This window comes from Centropristis striata, chromosome 9 (assembly GCF_030273125.1).
Source record: "Centropristis striata isolate RG_2023a ecotype Rhode Island chromosome 9, C.striata_1.0, whole genome shotgun sequence".
NCBI lineage: Eukaryota > Metazoa > Chordata > Actinopteri > Perciformes > Serranidae > Centropristis > Centropristis striata.
Genome location: NC_081525.1, coordinates 33,208,590 through 33,229,595, shown reverse-complemented (window position 1 = coordinate 33,229,595; position 21,006 = coordinate 33,208,590). Strand labels below are relative to the sequence as shown.

The following is a 21,006-nucleotide window of genomic DNA, read 5'->3' as shown; positions in this document are numbered from 1 at the left end:
TGTGTGTGTGTGTGTGTGTGTGTGTGTGTGTGTGTGTAGTGCAATTTCTCTCCTGATAATGAATGAGGGGTCAGAACATGAAATGAAGTTATAAAAGCTGTCAGCTGTGGGCTCATCTCTATTCCAGCAGAGTCCAGCAGACATGTGTTCAGCCCCGGGCTGGTAATTACACTCTCCTCTCCTCTCCTCTCCTCTCCTCTCCTCTCCTCTCCTCTCCTCTCCTCTCCTCTCCTCTCCTCTCCTCTCCTCTCCTCTCCTCTCCTCTCCTCTCCTCTCCTCTCCTCTCCTCTCCTCTCCCCTCCCCTCCCCTCCCCTCCTCTCCTCTCCTCTCCTCTCTGAATCACCATCCCTTTCAATTTGATCGCTTTCTTCTCTTTCGTTCTTTCTTTCCTATCTCCACTTATTTTTTACCTTCCCCTCCGTGTTCTATCAGCTCTAAATTTTCTGATCCGTTACCTCAGCTTGACTTGATTTATTTCCACCCCTCACTGTCAGCTTCCTACAGAGCCCAGCAGGACTAATGTTCCTCTTTGGAACCTCCTGGTTATTTTAACTGTTCTGTGGAGTGTGTTTTGATTTTGATGTCACAGACAGGGAAATGTCTTTAAAACTATGTTTGCACTGGCGGGGCAAGCCTCTGTATTTCTTCTCATTCATGACCTCTCACTTTGTTATTTGCCCAGGCAAACAACATTTCTCTGTCAATCGCTGTTGCACTATTCTTGCCCACCATGCAACATCCTGTTCTCCTTCCTTTGCCTGTCCATGACATAAATCCCACGGGTTTAAATTATCATTAGGCCTGTAACTCCCCTGCATCTAAAACAGCAATAAGTCTCAAGCCAATGCACATAAAGCTGAGCCCGTATTGATCCTGAGTAGCGTATCTGCTTTTATTATCAGGCCTCACACAGTATCTTACAGGGTTTGGGAATTCTGCCTAAACCAGGAAATCCTCCATCATCTCTGGTTACAGGCCTCTGAGCATCTGCTGAGATTACAGTTTCATGACAGTGTCCAATCACTTCTTCACAGCCTTGAATTGAGCATTGCTCTGAGGCACAAATCTGCTTTGTCCACTGCACCACATGAAAAAAGATTCAACCCTTGAATTCCATATTGACACAACACAGCCACAAAAAGGTTTCTTTCTAAAGACTGCATAGTAGTTTGCAACATGTACAGCAGAGAGGTGACTGCAGCTCATCATGTGGAAGAACTAGACACTGAATACTGCTCAGTCCTCTACAGAGAAGCCCATGATTTATTTGTTGCATTCATGGTTTAAGTATTTCACTTTCCCGGAGTTAAATGTGTGCAGTTCCAGGAATGAGTGAGGCAGTGAGGTCACACACAAACCATCAGGGCTGTGATCAGGTTAGTAATGAAGGTGACACATCCACCAACAGACACTGGGAGCTCTGCCAGATGCTACTGACACTCCAGCCACCTTTTACAGCTGGACCCAGCAGTGTGAACATGACACCACCCTGCTGTCTGTTCTGGCAGATGCTGATTAATGCAGGAAGACTGGCCATAATCAGTCCTGCCTATAATACCACTACACTACAGCACAGGCTTTTTAGCTGCAACCAGCAGCTTGATAGCTTACTATCAGTATGTAAGTCAACATAACAAAGACTCCCAACACTTGAAATTCGGCATGGTGCGTGTGTGGGGATGTGTTTTTACATGTTGGCTAAAATGGGGCGTGGTCTATCACAAAAAAAGGTTCATGATTTTAAAATGAATTCACAGACTTGCACAAGAATATGTGGAAAGGTTGGTCATGAGCCAGAGGACAACTGATAAACTCTTCCTGCCAACTGTCAAAAAAGGGGGAGTGGCTCGTAACAAAACAGTGCAAACTTAAACTGATTCACAAAACAACTGTCTTGTGAATCTTGTGGGAGGCATCTCTGTACTCAGCAGAGCTTTCCTCTTTCATCTTTGCGGATTGGCCCCACTCTCCTAAGCCACTGCCCCTTACATAATTTATGAACCGTTTGTCGTAGACACTTGTGTGAAGCATCATTGGCGTCTGCAGAGAGTTTAAATGCATGAGGGTAAAAGAGTCACATGATAAAATAGTGTCACATCAATGGGGTGCAATGAGTTTTTACCCTAAGAGGCTGAAATTTGGGATGGAGGTCAAGTGTTCATGAAGTTATGGATAAACGTGGGAATGCATGCATGTGCACGGTCTCAGCTATTGTTACTTCTCTCTTGGTTTATACCTGTGCTTTGTATTTCCATATCTGGATGTGAGATATTCTCACACTGGTGCCCATATTTGTTTAGCAAAGGCTTAAAAATTGACCAGAACAATCATTTCTGCAGCAGACACATCAAATAGCTCCACAACAGGCAATTTCCTCAACCATCCATTCACCATCAATGTGTGTACGTGTTCCCACCCTGCTCCTTCGCTTAACCAGAGATTGGTCTCAGCCTCCATTATCGTGCTGGATGAAAGTCAGCTTCATACAGAATAACACATGAAGAGAGGCCATTAGTCTACAGGCTTCAGACCAGAGGAGGAAGGAGGATATGGTTTAATGGACGCTTCTCCTACCGAGCTGTAGTAGAAGAAAAAAAAAGAGGCCTGTCTGTCTGTCTCTGTCTCGTGCTGGTTCATTTAATATCAGATCACTGGCGGTCAGCTTAGGAAGCAAGCATATTGATTTGAATTTATATCGGAAAAGAATAAAGTCAAGCTGGGAAATAACATTTAGCGGTTTAAAAGGTTGAAGATGAAGTTTCATAGTTGGCATTTTGCTGCCAAATAAATATATAAACTGGCATCTGAGAAGAGTTTAAATAGATGAGTGAACAGGAAAAAAAATGCTTTCAAAGAAGCCACATGGATAAATATCTATGATGGAGAACTGAATTACAAAGCATGCATGCTGGAAGGACGCTTTTATTGCCCGGGTGCTGTGTCTTTGAACATTAGCTCTTTTGTGATATGGCTTCTGAATTTGAATAATTGCAGGCTAATTGTGAAGCTGTCAGAGGCAGAGTGACTTGATTTTTAATGGTAACGGCTCCCTCTTTTTGCCTTTCAATTTTGTTTCTGATAGATCTCAAATGGGAGTATATCTCTTTATGTCCCTCTATTTTTCTATTCTACGACTTCTCCTTTCCTCAGTTCTATCTCTTCTTTCTCTCTGGCCTCGTGCCTGCATATTGAATGTCATATTGTGAGAGCAGAACCTTGTTTATTTGTGTCTGTGTTTGACAAACCTTTCCCATTTCCATTATAAAGCTCTAGGCACTGACAAGGAAACCAAGGCCAACTTCTAGCATTTGCACTCAAGGTCACCTCTGCTTTCTCAGCACACACGACTCAATTCAAAGGCTCAAAAAGCCTGAGTATTGTTGACATCCTCTTGTAATAGCAACACATTTTGTTGTTCTTCTGGACTCCTGTGTGATTCTGAGCTGTATTTTACAGCATTGTAATTGACAGAAGATGCGTTTAAACATAACCATGTTACATGACACCAAAGATATATACTTGCGTGTAGATATATTTGTGTGTCCTACCTCTGTGTGTTGCGTAGAGCGCAGCGAAGGTGACGACAAAGAAGGTGGTAGAATATTTCCCAGCATTCACCAGGTGAGGGAAGGCCCTCTTGGTGTCACGGTAACGCCTCAGGCATTGGATGAAGCGGAACCAGGCGGGCAGACACTGGATGATGGCACGCAGGCCGTACGAGTAGCTGTGGCACACGTGGATATCAGGGTCTAAAAAAAGGAATAAAATGGTGCATGATTACGTTACAATTTATTTTTCTTGATCTCAATGTCCTCTGCACATTTCCCTTCACATAGAGAAGCTCATCATTATTAGAGTCACATGGCGACCTTTGTGTGGCTAAACATTTCCAATCCATTAGCTCCATGTTAATTGGCTGCATGGAGGCCGAAGTGTCAGTGTTGGTCAAGTGGATGGACAGCAATTAAAACCTTATTGGCATCACACTTCCTGACAGGACAGCTCAAGTTTCTGGCACAGCGTCAAAGATCCAAAGGTTTGGATCTTTATCTAAATATTATGATGCAAAGCAGCAGCTGAAGAAAAAAATACTAATTATTTATCAGTGGATGTATTTAAATATCTATACCATCAATCTGAAATGTTTAGTACATTTTAGGATTACTTTGTGTTCTACACTATCTACAGGCCTCCTTTATGGACCATAATGAGCAGTTATGAGTGAGGATGCACAGGTGAATCCTTTGCAGAAGTCTCTCTGGCACCCGATGATCTGACAAAGATAATAAAATGCAGCAGTCTATGCCACATTTTTAATTGGAGTTTAAAGTTTTAGTGCAAAAATTTAAATTGAATCTAGGCTTAGAATAAAAACTAAACTTAGGTTAAAAGAAGGGTTTTAATTTAATATTTCTTAATTTTAACGAAGTTTGGTGCAACTGCAACATGATTTAAAGTTAAACCGTGACAGACAGCAGTGCAAAGGACACACAGTGATAAAATTAAGCCATTAGGAACATGGATTCAAGCCTCACCTCTGATCTTGGGCAGCAGACCCTTGCTATTGCCCCACTGCAGCTCAAATATGTAGTAGCAGATGAGATACTCCAGGTCCATCAGAACAAACACCAGAGAGTTGAGCTGATCAGCCAGCCAGAAGTCTGCAAACTCCACCCGGTGAAACGGTGCTGTGCAGACTCGAAACTAGAAATAAGACAAGAGAGGAAAGAAGGAAGGAAGGTGAAAAGGACCGTTAATATATTAAAGTCAAGCTGTAATATTTAATCTCAATGAGTTATAACAGTATCTAAGAAAAACATATGCATAGAAAAATGTATTTCAGAAAACACCATGGCTGTCCTCACTGCTGGAGTGAATTCTGTTTATGTGCATGCGCTTTCAACACTGGGACTGAATTAGTCAACAATTAATTAGTGTAGAATTGCTGCAGTTCATCAGTAGAGAAGTGCAAACTAGACACCAACCTCTATTAAATGATCTATAACCCATGAAGGGATCGAGCCTCTAGACTACCTTATCAGCACACCGCAGGACAACCTAATGAGTCACGCTTTGTGTCCGTGTGCATAAATCTGTTCATTTTGTGTGTCACTACTCACTGGTGTACAGCACAAACACATGAAGTAGCTGGCAGTGTTTTGTTGCGTGCATTGGCTTCTATGGGCATGTTATTTGGGATTTGACTTTTGGCAGGAGCTCCGTTATTGACCGTGCTTTGTAAAATGATCCAATGCTGCTCGACTCTTTCCATTTACCCCCCAGGCCACATCTGACATTCAGGAGCGACTGTATGCCTCTCACCATGTACACTTTCAGACAAACACACACACACACACACACACACACACACACACCCTCTCTCTCCACTGGAAATGTCAAAGAATATAGATCTATTTTTTTTTCACGTATCAGCTCATTACATATTTCTCTTAACCTGTCAATCAACATTTGTATTGATCGAAGGGCCATCTCACCTATATCCGCTCTATCTGTGTGGAGTCTCAAGGCTAAGCCCTCTGCAGTGATGTGGTTAGGTTTTCATTTCTTCAGCAAACATTAGTAATCCAGGTGATAGCTCTGCACTTTGTCCTTTTATGAAATCTTTGTCCTCTGTCTGGTGTTTCTTGTCGGAGGAAATAAACTCATTTTATAACACTGCTAGAAAAAAACAGCAGATTGTTTGTTCTAATAAAACTACAATTCTCCCTAAACACCCTTAATCACTTATTGCGTATTCTATGAGGCAACACGTCGTACAACAATCATTAAAACAGCTCATATCAGCTCTAATTCTGTGTAGGTGGTTATGATTACTAAGGACCAATCAAGACCGAGGCTGATTATGGAGCCGCATCAGTAGAAGAGGGCTGAGGGAGTGTTGCTGAGGACTGTTGGGAGTTGTGAAGGAAAGGACAAGAATATGAGGAGGGGGCCTGCTGCTGCTGGGGGGAGAGGCAGGGAGGAGGAAGACGAGGAAGAGGAGGAGGGACAGAGGAGCTCAGGGCATCAGCATACTGATAGATCTATGCCTGTAATGATTGCACAGTCACAACCCACCTCCCCTGGGACGAGGCTGCATTCTATTATCCCTCAACCCTCTGCCCTCTGTCTCGCTACACCCCCCTCTATACACACATACACATACACACACACACACCCTACCCCACCCTCACTCCTGTAGCTCGGCTCAGACAAAGAACAGAGTAACATAGGAGGGTTTTGTAAACATGAGGCTTGAGATAGATATCTGAATTGTACACGCCTTCATTGTGTGGGACACACACACACACACACACACACACACACACAGACACACTCTCATGGATGGCATATTCAAATTATGTCAGCAGCACAACACGGTAACAAGACAGCTCCTAAATAGCAACAGGAGACAAACAGTTCCCACATGTCCGTTTTTGAGCCCAAGTGACCACCTTTCATGACAGTGACCTGTCATCCCACATGTTAAGCACGCCTGAGTGTCCTGGGAGAGGGACGCCTCCTCAGGTTCTCTTCCTGAGGTTTCTTCCATTTCTTCTAACCTGTTAAATGGGTTTGTCTGGGGAGTTTTTCTTACCTTAATATTTACAGTATAATACTGTAATTATATGAAAATGGACATAGACGTAGGGGTAGGCTAGACAAATGTATACATTATGAGGTGTGGACCCTTACTGGTAGGAAATTTAAGTTGTGGGCCCTTTCATTTTTCATTGTATACCCCAAGATTAGAGTAATATCACTTGCTACGGTCTGGTTTGGTTGTTTTGTCTTAAAGTATGTCTGAAATCTTGCAACTACTGCAAATAATTATTAATTTTAATGCGAATCACTTAACATTTTACATTGTCTCTTGCACTTCCATATTAATACCTCATCTTATTTGGTTCATTCTGTTATGGTGAGCCATTAATGTAACTAATTCCTGGTTAACAGCTGTCATCATTTGTCTTCTGTATATTTATGAACCCTGGCTCATTTATCCAGCTTGGAGTAAAGTAATTATAAAATATCATCCAAGGTTCAGAGGTGTAAAAGAAAAGCTCCAATAAATAAAGGAGTGGACTGACCAGCAGCTTGAGGAGCCAGAAACGTGATTTGTAGTAGCAGGTCTTGAAGGGGTTGATGAGGAAGAGAAACATGAAGCCATAAAGGATGAGTGGGTTGATCTGCATGGGGAGGTAGGTGTACTCTGAGTAGAGACAGGACAGGATGCTGAGACACCACAACACACCCAGGAAACCGGCAATCTGCAGCGCACACACAGGGGAGAAACAAAGAGACTGGCATTAACAGAAAGCACTTTTGACACAAAATCACAATCAACAAGGCAATCCGAATAATTATGTGCAAATGATGTTGTGTTTTGTTATTCCAGAGTATAAATAAGACCCTGTGGACATTAGGTATGGTCTGTTTCTGCTGAACTTAATAAATAGTAATGTTTTCCTTGCATGTATATTTCCCTGATGACTAAACAACCCAATTCACTCATTTTGCATATTTAAAAAATGCATGATCAAGCATATCAATCGTGTTGTTTTTTTCCTTACAGAGAAAAAGTTTATTTTCAGGGTACTCATTCAGTAACAGAAATAACTGTTTACATTTCCATATTCTGACCTCAAATAGGTGTTGGTGTGAGAGGTTGTTTCGGGGGTTGATCTCGAAGATGAGGACATGGTTGACTCCAGCCTGTCTCCATCCGTACGTGTTGATGCCCAACAGGAAAAGGAACTGGATCAACAGGAAACCGCCCCGATAAATTCGCACCAGTGGCCATACGTTCTCGAAGCGGATGAACACAGCACCTGATAAAACCACAGTGGATTTTGTGCTTTTTAAAGATCTGTTTGATAACACATCTGAAGGGGAAACAGTAATAAAACCTGCCAATCATGCTCCCTATTAATATGAAACAATATACCAAAACTGGCAGTTATCTTACAGTGACACATGACAAATTGTGCAGGACGCTACAGGATATGAAAAATGTATGAATGGATGTTTATGTGACTTACCACTGAGAACGAAGGCGATGGCGAGAATGATAAAGAAGCCGCAATAGAGACCCACACGAAAGGTTGTCCAGGCCAGAGCAGGCTGAATCAGGCAGAGATGAATACAGAAAAACATTATTAATATTCCATAATGTTAATTATTAAGTCACCTAATCACTGTCCTATTATATATTAACCTTCTGAAACTATCTGTAGCAGTTTTTCAGATTTTTAAGCTTCAATGAATATATTTGTATCACATTAACTAGACAGCCCAAGGAATCCAATGGACATGCATACTTTAGGAAAATACCATGCAGTTTGAGGCAGGAACCATGCAGTTTTTTTGCATGCAATATAAATGTGTTATATAACACATTCAGTGGTGTCTAAAAATGATGTATTTGAATATTTCTGCATCCTGTGGTCCCTTAAAAGTATTGGATTGCATTAATTGGGTATGAGTGGAAAGATGAGACTATTGTGGATTCAGTGAGCCCAACTGAATTCTTCTGCGATGATGTTAGTAAAACTTTCCAAAATGTTAAAGGTTGGATTCTTTCTCCAAGTGGTCTAAGCCCTTATAGACTAAACTTTCAACATCTGAATAAGCACTTAACTCAAAGTGTCACTATGTATTATGACTAGAATAACTTGACACACAGTGATGAGCATCTAAAATTAATCTTCAGGTTCCCCGCTTTCAGATTCTGCAAGGCGTCTACTCATGACCTGCTACCTCCTCCTAAACTCCCCTAAAAACGACAAAAACGGGTCTCAAAGTTCTAACAAGCTCACAGACACTGTAGTTGTTTACGTTTAATAAGTAACTACAACTTTTAAATGTAATATATCTCCATACAAAGCCACTCTGACTCCTATTATCTGCTTGAATATATTTATTATATACATCCCTGATGATGAAACAGAGAGATCAATATTCACATAGCATAATTCAGGTCTGACATTACAGTAATTAATGCATTAATAGCAGTAGATATAACATAAGGGGGTAAAGTGGCACTAGCCTCGATTATTTCTGAAAGATATCCTGTTGTGGAAAGGCACTTATAAAATCAATACTAAAGGCTCTCATGGTTTCTCTGTCTTTGTCTCTACCCATCTTCATCCATCTCTCCATTTCACTCATAAAAAACCTCTCACCTTTTGATTTAACCTGTATTCATCACCAGCAAAACATCTTGAAACCAACATTACAGTAAGATGAACGCAAAGATTATTCTTGTTGGGATATTCAAAGACACGGATACAAAATTTGTATTCAGGTCATTTTATGATGTACAGGGGGAGAGATGTCTTGTGAGCCTGAAAAATTTGATATTTGCTCACATTTATTAGCCATTTATTTTAGTTTGCAGTCTCCCTTTCTACTCTGACAATAAATCAAAGGGCACTAACTGAGGAAATATTATTGAAGGCATTAGCTTGATTGAGAGGTTATAAGTCCAAAGGTTTGAGACATAATAATTAGGATCATATCACTAAGTGTTTTCCACTGTAACCAGCTGTACTTCTGACCTGAGCTGCACCCAGCGGAGGAACTCTCAACCTCTTCATGGCCTTCTGACGATCTCCTCCCTCCAGCTCTGTGGTGACGATGGTCTATACAAACAAAAATACAATCATTTAATCTTTGATTTGCAGTCTCTATCAATGTGTGTGTTTGTGTATGTGTGAGCAGGCACCTCTGTCTCGGAGATGAGCTGTGTGATCTTCTTGCAGGTGTAGAATGGCGCCACCTCCACGTGAGCCACCCGCCAGTCGGCCCCACGAGGAGTATCCAGGATCTTGTCATGTTTCTTCAGGATTTTGCGGAAACCAGTGAAGTTCAGATTCTGTGGACGGCAACCCAGGAAACAACAGTTAGATACCAGACTAACAAATGGAATGTTTAATTATTTAAATCAAACAGGAATTACAAAGCACCAAAAGTGTGAGCGTAATGCTACCTGGTAGTTCTGAAGCAGGATGAGGCTGAGGTAGAACTCGCTGAAGGCTAGCTTCAGGTCCTTGATGTTGTGGTGTTTGCAGCGCTCCTCCTGCGACAGGTGGAACATGGTCTTACGTCTCCGCAGGCCGGGCGGAGCGTTGCTCTCGCGCTGAGCATCAAGTGAAGACTGAAGCTCATTCTGCAGCGTGGCAGAACGTCTCTGGGCTTCAGCAAGCTTTTCTATGGGTTTAAAATAGTTAAGGTTAGGTTTTAATATGGCTGATTATTTCTTACTGTTGTGGTGCACCATATGAACACATTTTTCAAATGCATATTTTCACACATAGAAGCTGTGTTAAACAGCTTCTCCCACTATTCTTCCTCAGTAGTTATATTCTTTGTGGTCTGACCTGATGACCTCATTCTGAGTCCTGTGTATTGTTGGTTTTGATGAAGTAGGTCAATCTAATTCAATATTACTGCCTGGGAGGGACAATTATATACATAAAAAGTACAAAAATGAGGGGTATGAATTGTTACTATCAAATAACATCAATAAGAGTTCTGTTGAGTACACAGTTCCTCACTGTACGATGTGTTTTTGTAATTTCACCAATATGCCTGAGGGAGAGAAGAAAGCGAACTCTTTAGTTTTGCTTTTGCCTGGTAAACTACTGGTGATACAGTAGATGTCAACTTGCTTCTTCAAACTTGACACCAGTGATCTTGGTAGAGGCAGGTCTCAATAACAAGCATTACAGAGAAACCTTTTATAGACTGTGTCTCCTCTGCTAGCTCTCCTGCTGTCTGTTCCAGGAAGCACAAGCGTGGAGACTATTAGGTTGAGCTGACATGTAAATGTTGCAGAGGGAGGAACCATTATCTGGGTCAGAGATAGGTTAATATACCCAGAGAGAGAGGCGGGGGAGTCACACAGGGCCTGGGCAGTAACCTGCATTTCATTAACTTCTCTAGCACTGACTTCTACCTGCTTTTCCCACACAGAATAGCTTTCATTCTGCTACTGCTCCTCCTTCTTTTAACCAATCAAATGCCATACCAGGTTCAGTCATGGAACAATGGAGCCCACATCTTTTCTTGCCCCTTTACTTTTTCATTCGCCCATTCTGCTTTTCCTTTTTTTCCTATACATAATCTTCTAAAAATAGAGGTGTAGACTTGTCGGCAGTTTTCATGGAGTCCAATGTAGAACTACCATTGAGTTAATGATTTCATTAGACTAGTTTGTGGACCTATGTTAAAATAAATTTCGATATCAAATAAATTAGTAGTAGTTTTTCATTCGTAGTATTTTCGTACAGGTCCAATGAGTCCACTGAGTGTGTTTAGTCAGTGTACAGGCTGGCTAGCACCTCCCTTTCATCACACTGATACACTATGGCTTTTAAAAAAAGAAATACTATAACAGCAACTTTGGCAATTGGCAACTGTTTTGAAATAATAAAATATTCCCTAAAAAATATTTCACAACAGATTTTCTGAGAAATGTGTTTAGACAACATGATTGTGTATAATGACATCTGATTTAATCACAATTTCATCCCACTGAAAGATGATGAATGATCATATTGAATTATCGCCTAGCCGCAGTCCTAAACTGGGAAAAGCAGCTGTGATGATGTGAAGGGCTCACTGGTGACTTTCACGCTTTGTTGCTTCAACACACACACACATTCTCCACATATCACACTACCTTCCTCACAGGAATGCCACAGCTTTTCTCTGACATCTAAATTCCCAGTAATCCCTCTACTCGACTCGTACAGTCAGTCACAGCAATGCTCGGATGAACACATGACAACAGCAGGAGGCGTGAGAAAGTTGAGACCCTTGGTGCCTGCCACAGAAATCTTTAGATTAAATCTGAGGATTGCAGTGGCACCTTCACAACAGAGGACATGGCTGGACAGTTCATGTGTGTGGGACTAATGGACCTTAAACAGACAGGTGTTGGTGGTTCAGATTTCATCTTTAGCGGAGGAGTTAAAAGACCCTGTTGTTCCTCCTCTGCTTTAAGGATGAAAGGATATTCTATTAAAAAAAGCAGTCTGCAAAAATGTCTTTAACCCATCAAGATAAAAGTGTCGTCCAGCAGGTAGGATTTCAGCGCAGTGCAGTAGAAAGGCTCTAAGAGGTCAAGGACCCCTTTCAGAGGGAGCTACAGAGGGAAAGAGCTGTGTGGAGGCAAGTGTCTTATGTAAAGTCAGCACACGATTTTTCTCCATCTATCCACTGCTGTCTCTCTCTCACAACCTATCCAGCTTTTTCAACTACTACACACATACGCACACACACACACACACACACACACACACACACACACACACTAACTGGCATCAGATAAAGCTGCCTGTCGGATACAAATTTCCTCCTGTGTGTGGCGGATAAACAAGACGCCTGAGAGCAGGAAGGAGACACTGATGTTTTCATACACAACATTTAACCAACCTCACAGCCCAGGTCTACTGAAGAGACGGTGACTCACTGATGGTAACACTGATGTGATATGACTCTGCTGTCGTCAGACTTACAGACTTACTTGCATCAGAAATGACAACAAATGTTTGTGTTGTTTTCTTCCTCACTCTGTTTTTATTCATAAAGACAGATACTAACATATACACAAAAAAAATCAAAAGCCTCAAAACTCTGAGGAGTATTTTGATGTTTGGGTAGCACTTTTTATGATGCCCATGTTTAAAGTATAGTTTCTAAAAATTTTAATAAAGCAAATGAGTCTTTAGAGTGAGTTTTTAGGGGAAACATTAAATTAGTGAAATGTAAATGTGCATCATACTGTTGTGTCAAATTTGGAGTACTCTATTATTGTAATGATCCGTTAAGCAAATAAATTAATTTTTTGCAGTGTTTTGTCTGTTTTTCTTGCACAGATTTTACTTTAATTAAAGCAAACGATGAACACTTGCAGTAAATGTTCTTGTATATCATTATATCTGCATATAATTCAGGAATTTCATTACTTCACTTAAAGCATCTAATGACCACTTAGAGTAGAATCAGAATCGTTTTTATTGCCTTGTATTGCCTACTTGGCAATTAAAAAAATCTGATTCTGAGTAACTAATCACATTATAATGCATCATAAAAGTGACTTTAATGCTTAATAAAAATGATTAAAATGTATTACACCTATGATGATTTTAATATGCTATGATAGTTGCAAAGAAAGAGCAGCAATTAGTAAGAATTATGATAATTGTCTTAATAAGTAATTATGAAATGCTTTACAATTATTGTCAGTGTTATTGTTGTAAAGCACCATCCATATTTATGAGTGCTTATAACAACATTTATACAGTGCTATAAGCAGATAATACACATTTTTAGTATGTTAATAATGCATTATGGAAAAAAGGGTGCTATTTGTGGCCCTAATTGGCATGCACCTATCCATATACTTTGATGCCGTCATAAGCAAAGATTAGATATTTGTTTAATGGATTTTTTTATCACTATGATTCCTCTTGCACTCATAAGGCGAGGCTGCTGAATATACAGATAATAAATGGCAAAAGAGTAAAACATAGTTGTAATTCCATAAAATATGTCTTCATTAAGAGGTTGTTAAGGCGGTATCTGTGCACTACTACATTGCAGTGTACTACAAACCATTTATTTAATGTTTTTATATGGCTTAGAAATGCTGTATCAGGGGGCTTGGATTAAAGCGTTACCCACATTCCGTTCTGTCCTAAGCAAAGGAACTACATCTCATTATCGGCAAAAGATAATAGGTCAGGACAATAAGAATTGGCATGTACAGTAGCTAACATAGGGCTTCTGGCATATGTCAGTAATCAAAACAGACACTATTGTTAGGGGAAAAAATAACTTGAGGATCAAAGTTTCTTCAGTAAATCAACCGTCAGCTAACAAGATCTGCAGTGATTTATGCGTTTTTTTATTTGCTGCTCTTGCCATCCATCTGCCAGTTATGTCCCATCATTATGAGCTGGAACAATCTTGCCAGTCAACCTTGGCCTCAAGCTGACCTGTAGTTTCACAAACAGCCTCTAGAGGAAGCACTCTGTGTCTTCAGACACCCCCTACTTCCCTCTGAAGTTTGAAACCAGAAGGCAACCGTCTGGTACCAGAATACCAGAATATATTATGGCTGCCATCTCATGTTACACGGCACACACATACTCGTTCCCTGAAATACACACAGGCAGGCCTGCTCGCCATAACACGACAAGCACTGGCTACTTCAATCAAAAGACCAAGATTAGACACAATGTCATTCAGCACTGAAACAGGCAGCTTAGCAAAGAGTGAGTAAAGTGTGCATACAATTATGACATCTGAAACCTATGTTTTTACACACCATGTGTAATTTTATTAATAAAAAGTTATTCTAAGACCAGGTGCAGAGTTTATGTGCAGATGGAGTATTATTGCAGAGCAGAAACAATCAGAGATTTATTGTTTTTATTAAATCAAGGTGATATTGCTTCATATTAGCACAGATGATTCAAAGTGAATTAAAAAGTGTTTCTCACTACCAGCCCAATAATCCAATATAATATCTGTTTCTGATATCTGATCTGAAACTGCATTTCTAATTTGACATTAATGTACCTGAAGTAAGTAAATACCTGAATAGAATGTGTTGATTTTCAGGAGCTCCTTCTCGCAGGTCTGGAAAAACCTCTCCTCAAACTTAGCGTAGTATCGCTTCACTGTGTCTTCATCTGTGACTGGAGAGAAAACAAGGAGAGAGATAAGAATGGTGAATAACATAATAATAAAGCACTGATGCACTCTTCTTGAGAGTTTTTATTATGTTGCCCTTTTTTTGCGATTACCATTTAAGCAGTTTATACAGTGATAAGCAATGACAAAGTGGGGTTTATATTATGGTGAACAGCACTAATAGACAAAGTCATGTCAAAAGTTTCTCTAATAGACAGTAACAAGAACAATAAAAACACAACTTGTTTTAAACTGATGTCCTTTCCGTTTTAGCCACATGCTAAACAAGGGTAGGAACTAGAAGATTTAAATCAAGCCTCATACACACATTTGGCCTTACAGTCCTTCTGTTATAAGCCATTCATTTAATCCTTTTTGGATCTAATCCTAACCCTTCTTTTAACTTTAATGATGCCATCTATCAGTTAACGCAGAGTCAGCACTTACTGGTGAGTGCACTAGAGGAAAAAACACCTGTTTATTGTTGGTGTTTATGTTTTCAGGACCTACTAGGTGTCCAATCCTTCAAAAGTGCATCCTGTAGGTTTGTCTGAAATGAGACATCCGTACAAGGTTACAATTCAATTAACAGCTTCCTTCCGTCTCACTCGGTCTGACAAAACCCTGCATGTCTTTTTCAGGACTGGCCAATTCAATCAGCATTGATGCTCTGTCTCAAATAATCCTCGGCCTCATTCACAGCAGGCTACCTGACACCTCAAAGATTTTAAAATGTGGAGTTCCCTGTCAAGCCAACACAATGAATCTCTGTGTCATGTTCATGGGCATATATTATACAGTTAAATTAATGTCAGTCACTCTTACCAGTATGGATCTTTAAATTACATTAAACCAAAGCAACATCAAACTATGACAATAAGTTCTGCTAATTTCCCATCACTTTTATTTATCAAATATCTAACAATAATTCATCCACCGTGGGCCTCACATATTCTTACATAAGCATGACCTTCTCATCACTCAGACCTATTGTGTCATCGCTATCTAAATGTCAAACGCACACGTTCATTCCAAGCAGAACAAAGAAAGATGTGGGTTTTGCTTGATAAAGTGTCAGATCCAATAGTGATACCACATCGTAAACATTTGCTATTATATAAAGTGAGCCTTGGCTGTAACTGGTAGATGGAGAGGCTTTTCTATTCAACAAAGTAATAACAAAGAGGGGCCCCAGGCAACAGCCTGTCAATATCACTGCTCTATTCACACACAGGCACTCACACACTGCAGCAGGGGTGCATAAACCTGTGATGAAGAAGTGAAAAAATGTTCAACAGCAGCTTCAACGTCCAACAGCTTTACAAGGAAAATAAATGAGAAACTGCCTCCACACCCGTTAAGATCAATTACAAGTTAATTAAACTGCGTTGTGCACATAAAAAAAACTGTACAGCCCAAAGACGAAATTCTAAGCAGCATAAGAAAAACTTCCTGCAGTAGTAGCACAAATACCCTCTGAATGTATGCTGAATTATATGAGTGTATCAGAGTAGGATTTATTAAACATCCAAAACAAGATCATTATGGTAATGACAACATCTAAAAAAAAAAAAATGCCTGAAATAGGGCTTGGTGATAAGGCCAACTCTTCTATCCTCATATAGGTCACTTCATATCACTATAATGATATACATCATGATATAGCAGGTTTTCTGGTTATTCAATATTAAATAATGCTAAAGCCCATTTTTGTATACTTAATGTGCCATGTTAGCAAAACAGCACCTCTATGATTCGCTCCAGCTTTGCTCCCACATGAAAAATGTATAGTGTAGTCTGTAGTTGTATTGGCTCTAAACTGGTTTATAATTGTAGTTTGTAAAAAAAAAAAATAATTAAACTGCATACTTCCACTTAACAAAGACAGTGGCTTTTTATAGAGAGAGAAAAGGGAAACAAAGCTCTTAGAGCACTGGTAATATTACAGGCTCAGTGGTAAGGAAAGACAAGAGTTTAGTTAAAGGAGAGGAGAGGTTAAACAAAGATGCATAAATATTGCTGTAACTGGTCGAATAGGTCATTGCATGTCCAAGTTCCCCACATCCCCACTTAATACAGAGTGAAAGAGAAGAGGAAAAGACTAAAGGGGGGAGATGAAAGGAGGAGAAAGTGAAGTGAAATAAATTTAGATGGACAATAAAGAGAGAGAGAGAGAGAGACACACACAGAGAGACAGAGACAGAGACAGAGACAGAGAGAGAGAGAGAGAGAGAGAGAGAGAGAGAGAGAGAGAGAGAAAAGGAAGCAGATGGTCTCCAATCTGCCTCGCACTTCTACACAATTGCACAGTTCAGCTGCAGTCACAACTCCTTCAGCCCTACAACGATGCAGAGCTCAGCCACCTCAGTGGCTGCCAGCTGACTGACTGGCTGGCTGGCTGCTGCAGACGAGTGGATGGATGACTTCTTGGATAGAGGGATGCATGCTTGAATTGCTGACCTATCGGCTGGCAAGCAGGTTAGCTGAATGACTGAAAGCCTAGCCAGTTAGTGTTCCATGACAGAATGACTAATGGTTCAACATTATCCTTTAGTTAGACCTGCAGGCAAGCAGCAGACTGAGCTGTACTGTAATTCAGAGTAAAAGGTTACACAGCTAATGAACACTTTGTATGAAAGAGCACAGAAGGAATAGAGACGTAGAGTAACAGGAGGGGAAAAGACAAGGAGCAGTTAGTAAACTGCTGGTATATGATTAGGTTCTTAATTGTAATATATATAATATCACAATTAAAAACCTAATATTATTTAATAATTTAGAAACAGCTGGTCATTAAAGCTTCTGATCTAAACCCCCTCTTTGGGCAACTAAGGACAAATTCTGTTGTTTTATTAAAAAGAATATTTATTGTTTTGTTTTGGGATATATATTATTTTAAATGAATTATATTTTTTAACAATTGGTACGATACTGTGCAATATATTCAGTGACATATTGCATACATAAAAAAAAAAACAGAACAGAATGCAGTGAATAAAAAAAAAATCCTAAATGAAATAAAAAGACAAGATAAAAGAAGTAGTAGGCTATCGAATATGTATTTGTATAAATTTAAAAACTATTGCAGAGCAAAGAGAGCTGTAATTAACGCAATAAGTCCTCCAAACCATGTAACTACATAGGCTTCTAATAATCCCACAGGAGCCTTTTTTTCAAATGAATATGAAATTGTGAAACGGTTGCGTTAGTTACGTAGCTGATGTAAAGTACGACGTAGACGTGGCCTAGCTATGCCTGGGCCACGCATGGATTTTAAGTTGTGAATACATTTTGTGAAATTATCTTCTTTCTCACTTGGATGCCGACTAACAAAGTGAGTGTGTTGGTGGATGAAAGTGTAGATGAGAGGGCAGGTATAGAAGGGGTTATGAAATGACCAAGAACCCCCGTCTCTTTGTTTCCCGCTGACCTTGTGCACTACTGAACACATCAGTGAAGGTGTGGAGGTGTATTTCCACATAACAGTGCATGCACACATCTCTTTTTGTTCATGCATTTATGTGTGTGAGGTGTAAGAACAAAGGCCTCAGTCAGAGTCAGTTCATCTTCACAGCTGTGTTTCGCTGAGGCTTCACCCACAGACTCTGCTAACATCTCTGCAGCTGCTGAAACCATCAGCCATCTTCCCTCAATCTGCCATACGTTTTACATTCAACCAGCATTAGCATAAAAGAGCGACAGCAGCATCTCATAATTACATTGTTTCAACACTTTACCTGCCTCCTATGATGAACAGTGTAAATGCATGAAACCTAATTACAAAGACATTCTGAATTCATGCAGCTTCTATGACATTCACTGTATTTTTAATTTAATCCACGATGTCCATGTTCATGTAAATCTGACAGCTTTTCTTTCAGCTACACAGTATGGGTTCTCGTTATCACATGTCTGGGAGGATGATTGCAGAGATGGCTTTCTAGATTCCAACAGTGTTCACCACATGGATTTGAAGGTAGATAAAACTTTGGTCTTCATGGGAAAGGAGAGCTTAAAGGGAGTGACAGGATAGAAAAAACGTTAGTTCTTTCCTAACAAATAAGCCGCAAGGCTACATGCTATTATGACATCACAATTCAAGGTTAATTATTTTATTTTTTGCCCCGATGAGGAACTTATGCCTCCTGCTCAAGGTGCTGGACTCATGTCTCCAGAGAGATCACTGCCTCCAGCATGCAGACGGCAGGGCAAACAGAGGTCCCTTCCACCCTGTCCTCCTGACATGCTAAAAGGTCTCCTGCACATCTAGTTCCCCTGGTATCTAGGATGAAGGAACTAATAATGCTCCCTTCACAGGCAAAAAACTCTGGACCTTAAACAGAGTTGTGTGCATATTCATGCGTGTGTGTGCAGTTGTGTGTGTGGGTAAGAGATGATGATAGAGCACCTCGGTAGGGAATAATGGTTCTGTCCCTGCAGGGCTGTGCAGTGATATATGCTTCTGCTTTGTGTGTGTGTGTGTGTGTGTGTGTGTGTTTGTGTGTGTGTGTGTGTGTGTGTGTGTGTTTAAACTGTGTGCCTTGGACAGTAATTCTGCACTGTCAACAGTTAAGGCTATTGCCCTTTGCCTTCAGCGAACTAAACAAGCCTGTGTTTACAGTGGTTGTGGGGACATTTCGTAACTATGGTGTTCATATACCTGACCAACCAGAGATGAGCTGCATTTTGCTCAAGGCAGCATAAATACCATCAATTGAAGATCTAATTAAACTGAAGCAACAGAAAAATCAATATGTGGCTTGATTAGATTTAGGAACATCTAACATCTGTAAATCACAGCTGTAAACTAAGAGTGGTCAGCGGTGATGCCTACTTTTGGTTGTCTCCCCCCCTCCCGGAGTAGTTAATGAAGCAGTTATTTAATGAATCATTTATTAAGTAAAAACATTTCACAACTCAAAAGACAAACATGAAAATCAAAATACTGATTTTGTCCATGTTGTATCATTATAAATTTGCTACTTCAGGTTTTTTGACAGTTGATCACAGAAAATGACTCGACACTGAGTTGATTACATGTGATTAGGTTTTCAATTTAGGCATTTTAAAGTTTTAATTACACAGGTTAAAAATTAATAGACTATTCAATGATGACTAAATTATCCAATAAAATGTGAAAGTGATGTCTACATACTGCATAATTTGTCTGATAATTGGTCAAATAACACAAACTAGAGACCATCCTGCGATGGGATCGCTCTAGCAGCAACACCAAATTGGGCCAGGGGCGTAAGGTACAGTGACCACATTGCATCATGATGACAAACAGAGGTGGGGAAAATATAGCCAGATAACAGTCATGACGGATAATAAATAAAAAAATATGTGTAGGTATTCAATTTACAGTATAACATTGGCCATTTTCTAAATCAGCAAGTGTTTCATATTTTAACTTAATAAATACACAAATTGCCAATGACTGAATTTGTGTGGACCTGTCCTTTAATCAGCAACCATAAGACCCAATATTTGTGTCTTTGTTTCAGCATTATCAGCACGAAAAACAAAATTACTGGACCGTCTAATCAAGCAGCACTTGCAGGTGTCCTAACAGCAGGGTACCCAAGGGCTTTTGTACTCAAGATAATGAGACATACTTGAGTACAACATGCTATGAGAGGAGAAGATCCAGTGTAGTATAGTGTGTTAGCTCAATCATTGGCTTCACTTTTTCAGACAAAGAATTGTGCTGGTAGCTAGAAAAACAACTCTTGACCTACAGTATTCCCAGGGCGGCTTGTAGAAGGCAGCCCCCCTCTCTCCGCTAACCCCATCTTCTGTAGATTGTATAAATAAATGATGAGACAGCTTCCCCAGAACCCTACTACTCTAACCCCCCAAACCCTCCACACACACACACACACACACACACACACACACACACACACACACCACACACACACCACACACACACACACACACACACACACACACACACACACACACAGAACCCAACCCCCAACTTCTTATATTCCCATACAGGAATTCTGTGACGCGACCCCATAAAACCGGCACATAAATCCTTCGGGCAGACCCTCCAGTTTGTTAACAGGGAGAGAGAACAACAACCAACACACAAACACATACATGTGGCACATCCTTCACAGCTCTGCTCGTTCACTGCTTTGGGTTTTTTGTAAGTTTGTCGTTCTAGTACTTCTTATTTTATTCTTCTTTTGCTCTATCACCTGTTTCATGCTGAACATCTGTTTCTGTTAAGTTAGGAGGGACAAGAAAGGTGAAAAGAAGAAGAGTAATGGTTTCCTGTGTGTTAGGAG

The 21,006-nt window shown here is 40.2% G+C and overlaps 1 protein-coding gene across 1 annotated transcript in view; it reads right to left on the bottom strand.

Annotated features, from left to right (window-relative positions):
• Positions 1–21,006, bottom strand: part of xpr1a (xenotropic and polytropic retrovirus receptor 1a) — a 71,010-nt gene that overhangs the window by 5,955 nt on the left and 44,049 nt on the right. The window contains exons 4-12 of the mRNA XM_059340784.1: positions 14,611–14,712; positions 9,993–10,213; positions 9,729–9,878; positions 9,562–9,645; positions 8,044–8,125; positions 7,646–7,833; positions 7,093–7,272; positions 4,537–4,705; positions 3,550–3,750 (exon numbers count right to left, since the gene is read on the bottom strand). Of these exons, the coding sequence (XP_059196767.1) occupies positions 3,550–3,750; positions 4,537–4,705; positions 7,093–7,272; positions 7,646–7,833; positions 8,044–8,125; positions 9,562–9,645; positions 9,729–9,878; positions 9,993–10,213; positions 14,611–14,712 (1,377 nt within the window). The remainder of the gene's footprint in view (positions 1–3,549; positions 3,751–4,536; positions 4,706–7,092; positions 7,273–7,645; positions 7,834–8,043; positions 8,126–9,561; positions 9,646–9,728; positions 9,879–9,992; positions 10,214–14,610; positions 14,713–21,006) is intronic.